A 16403-nucleotide genomic window follows, 5' to 3' on the forward strand; every position below is an offset into this window, starting at 1 on the left:
GAGGAAAGAGCCCAGGCTCATTGCCACCTGTCTGAGAAATACCCCCCAGGTTTAGGGAGCCCATGAATGCTGCGGAGGAGACAACATTTGGGCACTGCAGGCGCGAAGCCATGTGAATGCATCATGCAGAGGGGGCTTGGTGCCTTCTGTAGGGGTGCTACATGAGGGCTGCAGTGGGGACGGCGAGATAAGGGCTGCTGCGTCCAGAGCCGCCTGCTAAGCTGGTCACTGCTTTTCATGGAAGACCACGCCTTGTGCACACTGACCAGCCCAGGACAAACCCCCCGGTGTGGACCCCCACCCGTCCCAGCCAATGACCCCACGGCACGGGGTGGGGAGGAGCTGTCAGCAGGGGATAAAAACCCCCGGGGTCTGCAGCTCAGCTCCAAGCTCTGAGTGCTCCCACAGCCGCACGCCAACCCCGCCGCCACCATGGTGCATTGGTCCGCCGAGGAGAAGCAGCTCATCACCAGCATCTGGAGCAAAGTCAACGTGGAGGAATGCGGTGCCGAAGCCCTGGCCAGGTGAGTCTGCTCTGGGGTGGGCTCAGCTGCTCCCCGGATACTGAAACCACTGCAGTTTTAGGAGGGAGTGTTAATGGTGTGTGCTTGTGTCCCTCGTCTCTCCGCAGGCTGCTGATCGTCTACCCCTGGACCCAGAGGTTCTTTGATAACTTCGGGAACCTCTCCAGCCCCACGGCCATCATTGGTAACCCGAAGGTCCGTGCTCATGGCAAAAAAGTGCTGAGCTCCTTTGGGGAAGCTGTGAAGAACCTGGACAACATCAAGAACACCTACGCCAAGCTGTCGGAGCTGCACTGCGAGAAGCTGCACGTGGACCCCGAGAACTTCAGGGTGAGCTGTGCTGAGGTTGTCCGTCTGTCCCTCCGTCCTGTGGAGCATTGCCTGGAGGGTTCTGGGGGAACTTAAGTAGCAGATATTTTAGGTATTGAAGGGAAAGGGGCTGGCTTGGACGGAAAGTGCTTAAGAGAGAGAGGGAAGGCTGTGCATGTAGTAATTTGAAGGAAGGGGCTCCAGGCTGTGACAAATCTGGGGACAGACAGAGGGAGATGCTCTGAGTGCCTGGAGGTTGGAAAAAAGCAGAAGGAAGGTGAGAGGCTGAGTAGGGCTGAGGGTCAAGGGGACGAGGGCCATGTGCAATTTCTCCATGGCACACCGTGCCTCAGGGATGACATATATGGGAGGAGAGAGAAAAGCCAATGTGGGATGAAGATGCAGGGATCATCAGGGGCTGGGTGCTGATGGGGAGAGATCAGCAGGCTGGGATTAGAGTCAGAGAGGTCTGGGTGTGGAACAAGGTCAGCAGATGAAGGAGGGGGGCCGAGGGGAGGAGAGGAGAGCAGGGTGCAGGGGTGGGCTGTGGCTGTGGGGGTTGGATGAGGCCCTTGGCTTCCATTCCTGCCCCTGCTTTGGGGATGCAGCAGACAGACGTGGCACTGACTTGAGCCCCAGCTCCAGTAGGCATGGGGATTCACAGCAGGAAAAAAACAAATTCAGAAACATTTTGGGAATACAGTGGAGAGGCTGAAGAAAGCAGGTGGGAGACAAGGACGGAACAGGTGGATCTTGGTGTCTGTGGTGAGCACAGGGCATTTTCCTGCAGAAAGAGCATCTCTGAACCCCTCAGAGCTGCAGCCCCTGGGTCCTGTGCAGGGCAGGGGATGCTCCACACCGTGCTGACCGCATTGCTTCCTTTCTTCCTGCAGCTCCTGGGAAACATCCTCATCATTGTGCTGGCTGCTCACTTCACCAAGGACTTCACCCCCACCTGCCAGGCTGTCTGGCAGAAGCTGGTCGGCGTGGTGGCCCATGCCCTGGCCTACAAGTACCACTGAGCTCCCAGAGCAGGACACAGCTGTGAGAGTCAATAAAAAAGCACATTGTCTGAACTGCTTGGTGTGCTCCTGTTGTGGGGAGGGTGGGAGCAAAGGGCACCAGAAGGGAAAGAGGGCTCAGGGCTCTGGGGAGTGTCATGGTCTAAAAAGACAGTCAGGTTTGCCAAAGGGGGGACATCTGGGGACACGTGGGGACAGAGGCCTCTCATCCAGCACTTGGCACGTCCCAGCCCACCGAACGGTGCTTTCGGTCTGCAGAAATCACCAGGGAATATTTCTGACCTCTTCTGCACAGAAGGCAGAGCTGCAGGGCCGGATGCTTCTCAGCCTGCAGTGTGTGCAAGGGTAGAGATTTGGAGAGATTCCCTCAAGGCGGCTCAGACTGAAAAATGTATCCTCAAGGTGATAAAAAGCGTTTTCTGTATCAGATGAAAATGCTCTTTCCAGGAGCCTTGGGCATTCTGAGCAGAAGATGCTCCCTGCAAGAAGATGTAGATGCCTGCAGAGCAGGGGCCGAGGGCAGTTTTTACATAGGATCAGACAATCTTGACTCAGATTGGCTTAATGAACAACGGTTTTTCACTGTAATGGAAGGGTTCTGTCTAAGAACATCAGTCTTATCCAGAAGTAAGTTAAAAAGCAGCAGGGAAAGATACGTCTGTCTCAGAATGAAGAAACTCGTGATTTAGGAATGTGTTTCCTGCCTTCCTGCAGATAAAGCAGGGATTTGCACTTGTGACCCCTGTGAGCCATACATCCAGCCGGAGTGATAGGCAGAGGATGCAGGGATGGGGGGGAGAAGCAAAAAGCCAACAGAAACCAGAACAGCTTTCCTACAATACAACACTCTCCTGTCCACCAGCAAATGGCATTTCAGCATTATTTCATAGAATCATACAATCACAGGATCAAAACCATTCCCCCTTGTCCTATCACTACCCACCCTTGCACACAGCCATTCCCCCTCCTGTTTATATGCTCCTCACTTTGGCCATCACAGCAACAAACAGGGAGCAAAGATGCTTACAGGATTTCAGCTGTCAACTTAAGCCCTTGAGTGTTCTGGAGGAGAGAGAAGAGTGACTGGCTGTGGTCCAGAGGCTTCATCTGCCACTGCTGCTGATAAGTAAAGCTTGGCGCAGGGTGCTGCGTGCTGCAATCAGAGTGACCAACAAACATTGCTTCTTTTGTGAGCTGCCTTTTGCTGCCAGCAGGATGATTTATCCATAATGTCTTCAATATCTTCATCAGTGATGTCAGCAGTGGGGTCGGGTGCACCCTCAGCAGTTTGCTGATGGCCCCGAGCTGCGGGGTGCAGTGACACAGCAGGGGGACGGGATGCCATCCAGGGGGACACAGACAGGCTGAGCACTGGGGCCAGCTGAACCTCGTCAGGTTTGACAAATCCAAGTGCAAGGTCTGCACCTGGGTCAAGGCAACCCCCGTTAGCGATACAAGCTGGGGGATGAAAGGATTCCCCACCAAAAAAGACCTGGGGGTGCTGATGGATGGAAGCTGGGCGTGAGCCAGCACTGTGCCCTCACAGCCCAGAAAGCCGACTGCATCCTGGGCTGCAGCGAAACAAGAGCAACCAGCAGGTCGGGGAGGTGATCCTCCTCTGCTCTGCGCCGTGAGGCCTCACCTGGAGCCCTGCGTCCAGATGCGGAGTGCAGGAGAGACGTGGAGCTGTTGGAGAGCATCCAGAGGAGGGCCACAAAAACCATCCAGGGATGGAACAGCTCTCCTGCGAGGACAGCTGGGAGCTGGGGCTGCGCAGATGGAGAAGGGAAGGGAAGGCTGCGAGGTGAGCTGAGAGCAGCCTGTCAGCGTCTGAAGGGGAGCAACAGGAGAGGAGGGGACAGGCTCCTGAGCAGGGTCTGCTGGCAGAACAAGGGGAAATGGCTTCAAGCTCCACAACAGGAGATTTAGGTTGGATGTAAGGAAAAAGTCTGTTACAGTGAGGGTGGTGAGCACTGAACGGGCTGCCCAGAGTTGAGCTGGATGCTGCATCCCTGGAGACTTTGCAGGCGAGGCTGGGTCAGGCCCTGGGCAACCTGATGGAGCTGCGTGTCCCTGTGCAGTGCAGGGCAGTTGGACTCAATTGCCCTCAAAGGTTCCTTCCAACTACAGTGATCCTATGATTCTGTAAAATAGGAGAGTTCCTGTCCGTGGAATTGGCATTGCCCAGCGTGCACCAAGAAGCTGAGAACCACACATGGGTCTCCTCCAGTCAGACCAAAGGAGACAGCAGGATGGAAGGATGCTGGGGAAAGGTTGTGGGTGAAGTGAATCTGTCATATGTGGGTGCAAATGAGCTCTAACTTAGAGAGATGCATGAGATGGAGTCATCCCTGAAGAAGACCTCCAAAGCAGAGTGCAGGGCTGGGACTGTCTGAGCTGTTCTTTGCTTTTTGCTGAGCATCCCTCAGTCATCTCACTGCTTGGCAGAAAGAGCTGAATGCTTCTTGCCAGTCTTGCAGACACCATCCAGTTTGAATCCACCTCACTGTGAGCTCATTGTGGACCACAGCCCAGCTGCTGCAAAGGGGGGCATGCAGCCTCAGGTTCTACTCAGGAGCAAAAGAGAAATCAAGCGAAGGTCAGCAAGCCTCAGGAGCTGCTGCTTCATCTCTTGGTTTAGTATCTCCCCTTACACCTGGGTTGGAAGTCTGGATCTGCCCTTGTGGGATGGAGCTCCTGAGCTGCAAGACAGCAGCCATCAGCTCACCATCCCACCCCGTTTGCAAGGAATCTGCAACTTGCATCTGTAGAGCAATTTGTTGTCATTGCAACCTCCTCATTTCATGTCTACACCAAATGAGAAAGCATTTGCAGGAACAAATTGCTCACACGTAGCTCTGGCTCAGAGCTGCCATTGGTAAAACAGTGCAGTTTGTGGCCAGGTGGCCAATTAATTGCAGCTGAAGTCAGGCAGGGCTCAGCTCCTCACTGTCGCAGGCTACTTGCATAACTGAGTGCAACAGTGCATCCCATGGTGCATCGTTATAAAATGACAGTGCAAAGAGTGCTTTGCTTGTTTTTTTGACAGCCTCTCCTGCTGCCAAAAAAACACTTTGATTCAATGGACAACAATGGACAATAACCATGGAGAACTGCTATGGGTGACTATGGAGAACCACGCAACACAAAGAACAACTATGGAGAACTACTGTGGGCAACAACTATGGACAATAGGAAGAGACAACAGCTTCAAAGCTCTTTATGAGTACTGACAAGAAAGGAGAATCTTGAATTCAAAGCATGAGGCCCACATTTGGGATAAGCACTGGGCTCTTGTTTCCCGGAAAGCCTCTGATCCTTCAGTTTTGGGGCTGATGACGCCTGGAGCTGTTCAAGATGGATTCCCAGGAGTGCAGGCACCAAAACACCATCGAGAATCTGAAAACAAGGCCAAGGTAAAGGCTGTGAGCTCTTTGACATCACTGCCCATTTCACTGGATCTCTTCCACAAGTTCAGTCCCTGAACACTGGCAGTGACACTGGAAACCTGTGGCCACGGAAGGGCCGTGCAGGGAGCTCCACCTGCACTCAGGGCTGTGGCTGCGAGAGCACGAGTGTGAAATGAGGCTGGTCCACTCAAAGGCAGAGGGGCATGGGCCCCTTTTCCCCTTGGACAGCATCCAAATTTGCTATCTTTCCTTCTGCAGCTCTGCTCCCTCCCCAGACGCAACCAATGGAAATGTCAACTGAGATTAGGGCAAGCCGTGAGTAGTGTATAAAAATCCATGGGTAGTCTTTGGCCTCACTTCCTACTCATTGTTCAGGGAAGCCCAAAGCAAGCCCTACAGCTGCCGCCATGGTGCACTGGTCTGCTGAGGAGAAGCAGCTCATCACCGGCCTCTGGGGCAAGATCAATGTGGCCGACTGCGGGGCCGAAGCCCTGGCCAGGTAGGTCCAGCTATGGGCACCGGCTCAGCTGCTCCCTGGGTAGGGAAATGGCTGCAATTGGAGGTGTGTGTGCTTGTGTTCCCTACAGGCTGCTGATTGTCTACCCCTGGACCCAGAGGTTCTTTGCGTCCTTTGGGAACCTCTCCAGCCCCACCGCCATCCTTGGCAACCCCATGGTCCGTGCCCATGGCAAGAAAGTGCTCACCTCCTTTGGGGAGGCTGTGAAGAACCTGGACAACATCAAGAAGAACTTTGCCCAGCTGAGCAAACTGCACTGTGACAAGCTGCATGTGGACCCCGAGAACTTCAGGGTGAGCCTCTGGGGAGAACAGGCAGCACTTATGGGACTGAGGTGTGCGAGAGGAGGGATGCACGCTGGTGGGGTGGATGAGCACAAAATGTGGGGTGATTTACGTGCAGTCTGCAGAGTGAATGGAGAGAAACAATATCAGCCTGGAGCAGCAAGGGAGGAGAAGAGAAGAAACAAAGACAGGATTGGTGGGGAGGAGATGAGCTTGGACATGAGGGAATGGTTAATCCGGGACAGAAAATAGACACAGCCATTTCAACAGAATGGGGGGATCTGAGTCAAAGAGAGCCAGGGTAGTGGGGAAACGAAGGGAGAGAAAAAACACATCCAGAGCTGAGAGGGGTCACTGGCACAGCCGGTGTAGAGAAGGTGTTTGGGGAGGAGGGGGCTACAGCACGTTCCAGCATCCCAGCGAGTGCCAGAGTGCCAGGAACAGTGCATGGGCTGCAGGAAATGGGCTCCTTGCATCGTGATGGATCTCCATCACTGCCCTGGGATGGCTACGTGGTATGAAGGAGCTGGGAACAGCACTGGCTGATGGCTTCTCTTCTTCCTCCTTTGCCAGCTCCTGGGGGACATCCTGATCGTCGTCCTGGCCTCCCACATCGGCAAGGACTTCACTCCTGCCAGCCAGGCTGCCTGGCAGAAGATGGTGCGTGTGGTGGCCCACGCACTGGCCCACGAATACCACTGAGCCACGTGGAGATGCTGCCGGAGTTCTCGGGGCCTCTGGGCTGTAACTGCCAAATAAACACAGCTGCAGTCAGGATAGAGTCTCTGCCTCTCTGTAGGGTCAGGGTGGGGGCTGGGAATGGAACGAGGTGCTCACATACAAGGTACTGCAGGACATGTCTTGTTTCCATGAATTCCTGCAGGTGAGATTCGTCTAAGCTGGATAAACACAGGGAGCATTCAAGACCTGAGCAAATAAACATACCCCAAAATACAAACAGGACGCTGGTTCTGCACTGAGGCATCAGCAACATCCCTGCATTTAATGCTGTAAACTTCCACAGTTCGAGTGGAACAAGTCTTTGCACAAAAACGTGCAGTTGCAGTGAGATGAGGTGTGTTGTTTGTAACATCTTTGGTGGAAGGAAGCATGAAAAGGAGCCAGGAGTTGGACTCTATGATCCTTTTTGTCCCTCCTAGCTTGGGATATTCTGTGATTTTATGGTACCGGTTTTCTGCCCTTGTCCAAATTGTTACAATTCTCAAATTATTAAAGGCAGAATTTAATAGTCGCAGGAGTCTATTATGGCAAAAAAATATTCCAAGAATGATCATTCCACACACAGAAAGGACAGAGCACTTGGTTTCACTGCCCCTACACCCAGCTTTTCAGCAGCAAAAGTTCCCTGAAGTCCCCTCACTGTGCAGATGGTGCTCTCCAGGCTCCCATCCCCATTTGAGCCCAGATGTGGCTCGCAGCATGCCCAAGGTTGCAGAGCAGCTCGGGGACACCTCTGGATCCTGGCACAAAGAATTCCTGCCCACGCCCTCCTGCCCTGTTATCAGGGAGAAGGCAGAAGTCACAGTTACAGTGCAGGCACGCACCCAACTCAGCTCTTTGTAGCCCTTCTACCAAGCCCTTTCCAAAGCAAGTGTGCAGAGAACTGGTGCATCTTTGAGCACAAGTGTCAGCCACAGCCCATGGCCAGCGCCAGTGCCTTGCTCCATGGCCATCCACCCCTGGGCCAGCAGGTCCTGGCCCCATTACTTCCAGCTCCAGTCCTGCTTGCTGGCAGCAGCCTGGCAGCCCCAGGCAGCTCTCCCAACACACTGCCATGTCACTGGGTCAAGTCAGGTGCTGCCTTCCTGCTGCCAGTGAGGCTGTCCCCGGTGTACCCAGTGTGTCCCATCTTTCCTAGGTCACCCGTGCACCGATGCCATGCACGTGATCTCTGTGTTCTGTGTTCTGAGCCCACCTTGTTTCCCTCTGCCTGCAGGCTCTTTGAGGCAGGAGCTCTGCACCCTGCAGCCCCCAGCTCACTTAATGCTACCCCGAAGTCAGCAAGCTGCTCAATAGCTGATGGGAAAGAACAAGGAGAACCCAAGCCTGGCGGGAAGAGGAAGGGAGAGAAACCACATGCGTGTGGTTGGTGTGCTGGGAGGAAGGACCCAACAGACCCAAGTTGTGGTCTCCTGCCTCAAGCAAGGCGGAGTGCTGTGGTTTGGAACTGTGTGAGGGGCACCCAGCTCACAGCACTGGGGTGGGCACACGGTACCATGCCCACACTGTGCGTGGGGATCCATGGGGATGCATGGGGATGCGTGGGGATGCATGGGGATGCATGGGGATGTATGGGGATGTACGGAGCAGTCACAGAGCTGCAGAGCGGGGAGCCGGGGGGGCTGGGCGGTGGTGTGGCCACGGATCTGGGCACCTTGCCCTGTGCCCCACCCTGATGCCGCGTTCCCTCCCCCGAGGTGCCAAGGCTGGGGGCCCCTCCTGAGATGCAGCCAATTGCGGGGTGCACGGGGAAGAGGAGGGGCCCGGCGGAGCGGATAAAAGTGGGGACACGGACGGCCGCTCACCAGCGTGCGATCCCCACGGGAGCAGAGCCCAGACCTCCTCTGTACCGACAGCCACACGCTACCCTCCAACCGCCGCCATGGTGCACTGGTCTGCTGAGGAGAAGCAGCTCATCACCGGCCTCTGGGGCAAGGTCAATGTGGCCGACTGCGGAGCCGAAGCCCTGGCCAGGTAGGTCCAGCTATGGGCACCGGCTCAGCTGCTCCCTGGGTAGGGAAATGGCTGCAATTGGAGGTGTGTGTGCTTGTGTTCCCTACAGGCTGCTGATTGTCTACCCCTGGACCCAGAGGTTCTTTGCGTCCTTTGGGAACCTCTCCAGCCCCACCGCCATCCTTGGCAACCCCATGGTCCGTGCCCATGGCAAGAAAGTGCTCACCTCCTTTGGGGATGCTGTGAAGAACCTGGACAACATCAAGAACACCTTCTCCCAACTGTCCGAGCTGCACTGTGACAAGCTGCATGTGGACCCCGAGAACTTCAGGGTGAGCCGTGCTCTTGCCTGGGTCCCAGCCCAATGCATCTCCAAGAGGAGATTCTCCCTGTGTCCCCCAGGCCCCATGTGTGGGTGTTCCCCATAGATCTCCCCTAGGTGGAATTGGAGGCTGGGGTCAGAGGTGAAACACACAGAGAGGAAGGGGACCAACCTGCAGCAGTGAGAAAGGAATGAAGGGGATGGAGGGGCTGATGGGTGGGTGACAGTGAGGGTACAAAGGAGAAGGAAAGGCAGTGAGGAGGTGGCTGCAGTGCAGAAATGGAGGGGAGAGCAAAGCAAAAGCCACTGTTGGAGTGGAAAGAAGTCTGAGCCAAGGGGAAAGTGAAGGAGCAAGAGTGCAACATGGCATGGAGATGGGCGAGGAGCAAGGGACAGTGGCTGGATGCTGAGAGCCAAGCATTGAGATGGGAGGGGTGGTGGAGGTCCCACATGCCAGCAGGAGTGTGGCTGTGCTGCCCACTCCCCGGAGCTCCCACCTGCAGCCAAATGGAGGATTTCTGCATAGCTTGTGGCTCTTCTCATAGTAGTAGCAGAGGGAGGAAATGTGGCCCGAGAAGGTGAGATGGAAAGCTTTTGGCCCAGCAGCTCAGCCAAGACAGGAACTGGTGTGTTTTGCACATTGTGCACTTTGATGTTTAGACTGAACAAACGGATTAATGAGTTTAAGGTATGTCTTAACAAGGGCTGTACTTTATAGGGTCATCTTTAAGCCTAGGTAGGTTCCCCTGGTGCCGGTGCAAGCACTGGCACAGAGAGGGGCTGGCTTCGGGGCACTGCTAACAGAGGGTCCTCCCATCCCCACAGCTCCTGGGTGACATCCTCATCATCGTCCTGGCCGCCCACTTCAGCAAGGACTTCACTCCTGAATGCCAGGCTGCCTGGCAGAAGCTGGTCCGTGTGGTGGCCCACGCCCTGGCTCGCAAGTACCACTAAGCACCAGCAGCAAAGATCCCGGAGCACCCTACAGCTACTGCATGCACCTGCAGAAATGCTCCGAGGCTGACAGCTTGTGACAGGCAAATAAAGTCCATTCAGTGACACTCATCTGCTGTCTGTGTGTCCCTGTGCAGCCTGGGGCTGGGGTGGGGGACGTGGGCACGGTGGGAGCTCAGGGGGGCAGGGTTGGCTCTATGGAGTGCTTCGTGCTCAGTGGGGTTTTATGGGGCTCTGTGGGATCTGTCTCTGGAAAGCAAACCTGCAAGCCCACGTCTGGGCAGGCACAGCTCTGGGAGGTTTGCACTGGGGCTATGTCTGTGGAAATGAGTTTTCTTACTGACACAGAGGAATCATATATTTAAGAGAGAATAAACAAAGTGAAGGCTTTAATCCTTCCTGGCTCATTTCTGGCATTCAGCCTCCCTGAAAGGAGCTGACTCATGCTAGCCCAGCAGCCAGCTGGGTGGGGGCAGGTTGCAGATAAACATTTTGCTATCAAGACTTGCACAGACCTTGTTTATGCGCTTCTTCACCCTGCACTGCCCATTCTGCAGTTCTGGGTGGGGGAGGAGAGGGGGATTCATCCTGTCAGCAGTAGTAACTATTAATGATGTTCTGGAACCACAAATCAATTGATGCCATCTGCACGCAAACCGTAGAGGTGTTTAAATGCGCACAGAGCAGGGCTCCTTAGGGTGGGGGTTGTTCTTGGCACGGTAGAACCACTCATCCTATTGAGATGAGCACGGGGCAGCAAAAGCAGCTGGCATGACGTGCTGCTTTCTAAGGGGAAACAGAGGGGATGCACCAAGAACCCCCGGCACCAAGTCTGTACCGCTGTCCCTGCTCCATCCCTGCCCATGGCATCCCCCTCTCCTCCTCTGACTCACTGCTGGTATCAAAGCCCCCACGGCCCCTTGGCCCCTCCTCAAGCACTCTGCTCAGTGGAAGGAGGGCGTCCTTGCTGTCACAAGGACAGAAGACACTTTGTGTTGAGACAGAAAGCGCTGTCTTCCTTGCAGGTGTCTGGGCACAGTGAGAGTCGTGCTCAGGTATCACCAGCCAAAGGCAGATGCAGGCAACTCTAATCCACGATTCAGATCTACTCCATGGTGTAAAATAACGTATACAACTAGAAGGGAAAAGGGTATTAAAAGGCTGAAAGTCTCCCTCAGCATTTTCTTTCTTTTGATTGATTTTCCTCCCATTCCTTTATTTTTGGTACAAGGCCAGGAGGACACTGAATAAGTGGTGCTCAGCGGAGCTGGATTTTATCTTAGTGATCTTTCCCAACCTTCAATGATTCGGTGATTCGGAAGAAGGCAAGCCCAGGACTCTGAGGAGGAGCTCAGCCCCTTTCCAGCTCTGCTGCCATACGAACACCCTCCCCTCCTGCTGCTGCTTCACCATGCCCCTGTGCCTCTTGGATGTCACTGGTTACAGATACCAATAATTCATTCTTCTGATACTTCATGCAATGGGAGCTCCACTTGTTTAGAGTGAGCCTTCAGCAGTCTCACGCAGGGACACTGCTCCTGGGAAGGCACCCCGCGCTGTGCTCTCAGGGGCGGCACAGGAGAGCACTTTGCGAGGTGTCTGAACAGCTCCTCAACTCGGGGAAGATGTGGTTCGTACCAGCTTTGTCATAGAATCATACAATCATTCAGGCTGGAAAAGCCCTCCAAGATCTCTAAGCACAACCCCAACCCACCCCAGCATGCCCACTGGTCACATCCCTCAGTGGCTCTGGAACCCCTCCGGGGATGGTGACTCCACCGCCACCATGCCCAGCTGTGCCACTGCATCGTCACGCTCTGGGAGAAGAAATGCTTTCCAATATCCAACCTCAATCTCCCCTCGCTGGGGGAGGATCCAACTGTTGGACACCCCTGAGCTGAGCTTTTGCTGTTTTCTGAGCCCACGTCAGATGCAGCAGAGACAACTCTGGAGTTCAAAGCATGTTTCCCCTGTTCTTCACGGATGTGAACGCAAGCAGAACCAGGGTGAAAGCGGCGATCCTGTTCAGTCCCTGTGCAGCAGCTTGGCATGTGGCCTTGTCACCTTACAGCTGATGGGCGAGCTTCCAAAATGGAAAGAAAACGGCCCAGGTCGTGGTTTGTCACAGTAATGGGGTTAAAATCCATTTCAGTGTTCGTGGAGCCCGTGGTGCCTCTGCTGCTGGAGCAACCCTGTGCTGCATGGCCTCGGGCTGCATGCTGGCAAATGTCATGGGGCAGCTCTGGGAGATGTGCGTGTGGAGGCCCGTGCGTGTGTTGCAAATGCAGGCCGGCTCTTGGTTGGATATCAGGAAAAACTTCTTTACAGAAAGGATTGTTAAGCACTGGAATGGGCTCCCCAGGGAGGCGATGGAGTCACCATCCCTGGATGTGCTTAAAAACTGTTTGGATGATGTGGTGCTCAGGGACACGATTTAATGGAGGGTTGTTAGAGCGAGGGTAGGATGGTTGGATTTGATGATCTTTAAGGTCTTTTCCAACCTGAGCAATTCTATGGTTCTATGACCCTACGTGCAGCCCTTTCTGTGAAAAGAGGCCCAGGTCTGCAGGGCAGCGCTGGGGGAAGGGTCAGAGCCGGGATGACCGGAGGCCCCTTGGCTGCTGCCACACCCTGACCGCCCCTCCTGCCCCCCAGCACAACCCCCACCCATCCCAGCCAATGACCCCACGGCGCAGGGTGGGGAGGAGCCGTCAGCAGGGGATAAAAACCCCCGGGGTCTGCAGCTCAGCTCCAAGCTCTGAGTGCTCCCACAGCCGCACGCCAACCCCGCCGCCACCATGGTGCATTGGTCCGCCGAGGAGAAGCAGCTCATCACCAGCATCTGGAGCAAAGTCAACGTGGAGGAATGCGGTGCCGAAGCCCTGGCCAGGTGAGTCTGCTCTGGGGTGGGCTCAGCTGCTCCCCGGATACTGAAACCAGTGCAGTTTTAGGAGGGAGTGTTAATGGTGTGTGCTTGTGTCCCTCGTCTCTCCGCAGGCTGCTGATCGTCTACCCCTGGACCCAGAGGTTCTTTGCGTCCTTTGGGAACCTCTCCAGCCCCACGGCCATCATGGGCAACCCCAGGGTCCGTGCTCACGGTAAGAAAGTGCTGAGCTCCTTTGGGGAAGCCGTGAGGAACCTGGACAACATCAAGAACACCTACGCCAAGCTGTCGGAGCTGCACTGCGACAAGCTGCACGTGGACCCCGAGAACTTCAGGGTGAGATGTTGGCACGAGGAGATGTTGGCAGCCTGAGCCCGTTCCCTGTGCAATGCCTTGCTTTGAAACACGGGGGCTGCCCCAGCCATGCTGGCTGAGCACTTTCTATCTGGTGGAGTCAGCATCCCTGCATAGACCCAGTGAGTGCAGAAGTCTTTGCAGGAGGGCAGGTGGCTTTCAGGCTGAAAAGTTACTTTTTTTTGTGTCACTGTAGCAATGGGAAGGAGGAAGTACTGTGAGACTGTAAGCTAAAGGAGGCATTTGGGTTGAGAACAAATGAAAGCAAACCAGAGGAAGGCGCAGGCTGCACTGGAGGAAGCAGAGGTGGAGGGATGTTCAGCAGAGCACTGAAGGAAGTCATACATCCTATAGAATTCTGTGATTCTATGGGAAGAACAGCAGCTCTGAAATGACAGAGCAGGTTTATGGCTTATCCAGTATGGGCTGCCTGTCTGGATCATAGAATCATAGAACCACAGAATGGCTCAGGTTGGAAGGGACTTTTAAGCCCCCCAGTCTCACCCCCTGCCGTGGGCTGGGTGTCCTCTGCCTCAGGCTGCCCAGGGCCCCATCCAGCCTGGCCTTGGGCACCTCCAGGGATGGGGCTCCTACAGATTCTCTGGGCAACCTGGGTTAGAATGGGCAGTCTTTCTTCCCCTAACTTCTGCAAATAGGAATGTGTAGATTTCCTCATTTACAACAAACAAACAAATAAATAAATTACAAGCGGTGTTTTGCAAGGTGGATATTAGGCCAAACCAGCATCCCAAGAATGGAGGAAAACGGTCTCAAGGCTTTTTCTCTACCCGCTCTGCCTTTATTTTCGCAAGGATGGAGCAGACCACTTTTTTTTCCCCCCAAACTCGGAGCTTTCTAGGCAGAGAGTGAGCACTTGGGCCCAGCAGCCCCAGCAGCAAGCACTGAGGCTGTGCTGGGTAGGAAGAGGAGATGCTCCCTGGCTGTCCAAGCAGCACTAATCTTTCCTGCTCTCCACTTTCTCCCGCAGCTCCTTGGGGACATCCTGATCATCGTTCTGGCTTCTCACTTTGCCAGGGATTTCACTCCTGCCTGCCAATTTGCCTGGCAGAAGCTGGTCAACGTTGTGGCTCATGCTCTGGCCCGCAAGTATCACTGAGCTGCATCACAGCATGGCCATAGCTCCCAATAAACACCTGGAATGCATGTGGTCTGCCTGTCTGTGTTGGGGGGGTATGGGGAGAGTCATGGGGCTGCTGAGGCAGGGTTCTCATCACTCTGGGGTGCAGCCATGCGTGTGCTCTGCCTTGACATGCACATGGGGCTGGGGGGAGAAACCCACAAAACCCACACCAAATGCTGGAACACACTTGCAAGGGGTCTGGCACTGGGAGGGCAACAGAGAGGGCTGCAGGAGTAACTGGGGACTGGGAAGAATGCAAGCCTGTTCTCCTGATGCTAAATTAATCAGAAATGAGATGATTTTATGATTTGCCCAAGGAGGCTGTGGATGCCCCATCCATCCCTGCAGGCATTCAAGGCCAGGCTGGATGTGGCTCTGGGCAGCCTGGGCTGCTGGTTGGCGACCTGCACACAGCAGGGCTTGGAGCTGGATGAGCGCTGTGCTCCTCTGCAACTCAGAGCATGCTATCCTTCTATGATTCCATGATTCTGTGAAGCCAGCAGTGGGGCACACAGCTCCCTGCCTGCTGCTCCATCCCCCACCCAATGGTCCCCATGGTGCTTGGAGCTGGGCTACCCATCAGGCTCAGGTGTATGTTCGTTGGGATGAGGGTTACAAGGATGGCTTTTATCTCCTATTTTATTACCCCCAAACAGGAAAAGTATAAGAGCATCCAGGGCTCTCTTTATCTCCCTCCTACATCTCAGATTCACAGAATCATAGAATCCTTAGAGTTGGAAGGGACCTCTGAAGGTCATTTGGTCCAACTCCTCTGCATTTTACAGGGACACTACAGGTAGATCAGGTTGTTCAGGGCCCCATTCAGCCTCGCCTGGAAAGTCTCCAGGGATGGAGCATCCGTAACATCTCTGGGCAGCCTGTTCAGTGCCTCACAGGACGTGGGACCCTCCTCATTCTTGGGGGCACTGCTGAGAAGTGTCCTTAGGACCTCGATGGAGGATGGTGACAGCAAAGTGACAGTAGCTCAGAACAAGGAAAATGTGTTTCAGGACATAGGCGCTGCTGAAGGCTGTGCCTCTGGAGGGCAGTGAGGTTGGGGGGGGGTGGAAACACGAGGGTGGGATGGGGTGTTGCAGAGTGAGCTGACATGCTTTGTGCCTTCCATCAGGAAGGCTGTGACCACGGGGTTGGCTGTGCATGCAGTCCAAGAAGCGCTTTGGTCTTCCTTCACTTCTGAGGAACTGCAGCCCAGACTTCGTTCGGGTTTTGTTTTACAGTGATGGGAAAACCCTAAAGCTTTATGAACTGCTGCACTGAATGGATGGGAAGCTCTTCTCATCTTCTTTAGCAGGTTGATGGATTGCTCTCCTCATTCACAGCAGCTCCTCTCAGAGCTGAGGCAGAGCTGCCAACCTCTGATGAATGAGCACACTGCGCTGCCTCAGAGAGCAATAAGAGAATTTGCACAGTGACAGCAGGGAAACAACTGAATGGGCTTTGTGAGAGGACTGCTAAAATTAGTTGGAAAAGACATTGGGTTATAATAGAAATCAGCAAACAGAGCTGAGCTGTGGATGCAACCTCCCTCTTTGGGTGACATCCACTTCTGGGAGCTGCCCTCTGCAGGAACACCGTGCACAGCTGTGCAAACACTGGGTGCAAGGAGAAGATTCCTGCTTCATAGAACAATTGAATGGCCTGGGTTGCAAAGGAGCACAGCGCTCATCCAGCTCCAAGCCCTGCTGTGTGCAGGTCGCCAACCAGCAGCCCAGGCTGCCCAGAGCCACATCCAGCCTGGCCCTGAATGCCTGCAGGGATGGATGGGGCATCCACAGCCTCCTTGGGCAACCTGTGCCAGTGCCTCACCACCCTCTGGCCCAAAAACTTCCTCCTCACATCCAACCCAAACCTCCCCTGTCTCAGTTTACAACAGATAGCATGCACAGCTTTAGTGGGTGTTAAGGAAAAGAAGCAGTCAGTCAGTGCTAGGATAGCTGATGGAGTTGGTGCCATGAAAAATGCTGCTG

At 54.7% G+C, this 16403-nt stretch overlaps 3 protein-coding genes across 3 annotated transcripts; all 3 read left to right on the plus strand.

The window, feature by feature from the left end:
* Positions 1-432: 432 nt before the first annotated feature.
* Positions 433-6768, plus strand: LOC306954138 (uncharacterized protein; the record flags this gene model as incomplete). The annotated part of the gene is made up of 7 exons (XM_079545202.1): positions 433-524; positions 632-854; positions 1727-1845; positions 2303-2346; positions 5641-5764; positions 5853-6075; positions 6640-6768. 7 exons carry the CDS (start codon positions 433-435, stop codon positions 6766-6768), a joined length of 954 nt encoding a protein of 317 aa, XP_079401328.1.
* A 1831-nt stretch (positions 6769-8599) lies between these two features.
* On the plus strand, positions 8600-10147 carry LOC306949421 (hemoglobin subunit beta). The gene is made up of 3 exons (XM_079539293.1): positions 8600-8781; positions 8870-9092; positions 9908-10147. Exons 1-3 carry the CDS (start codon positions 8690-8692, stop codon positions 10034-10036), a joined length of 444 nt encoding a protein of 147 aa, XP_079395419.1. The 5' UTR covers positions 8600-8689; the 3' UTR covers positions 10037-10147.
* A 2687-nt stretch (positions 10148-12834) lies between these two features.
* Positions 12835-14391, plus strand: LOC306949432 (hemoglobin subunit epsilon; the record flags this gene model as incomplete). The annotated part of the gene is made up of 3 exons (XM_079539306.1): positions 12835-12926; positions 13034-13256; positions 14263-14391. The coding sequence occupies 3 exons, from the start codon at positions 12835-12837 to the stop codon at positions 14389-14391; spliced, it is 444 nt and encodes a 147-aa protein (XP_079395432.1).
* Between the last annotated feature and the right edge of the window lie 2012 nt (positions 14392-16403).

This window comes from Tetrao urogallus (assembly GCF_951394365.1).
Source record: "Tetrao urogallus genome assembly, chromosome: 1".
Taxonomy (NCBI): domain Eukaryota; kingdom Metazoa; phylum Chordata; class Aves; order Galliformes; family Phasianidae; genus Tetrao; species Tetrao urogallus.

What these genes read in the sequence shown, in the direction of transcription:
- LOC306949421 (XM_079539293.1), top strand. Translation starts at nt 8,690, where the DNA reads ATGGTGCACTGGTCTGCTGAGGAGAAGCAGCTCATCACCGGCCTCTGG. An exon ending in GGAGCCGAAGCCCTGGCCAG is followed by an intron (nt 8,782 to 8,869) that starts GTAGGTCCAGCT and finishes TGTTCCCTACAG; the next exon opens with GCTGCTGATTGTCTACCCCT. An exon ending in TGGACCCCGAGAACTTCAGG is followed by an intron (nt 9,093 to 9,907) that starts GTGAGCCGTGCT and finishes CCATCCCCACAG; the next exon opens with CTCCTGGGTGACATCCTCAT.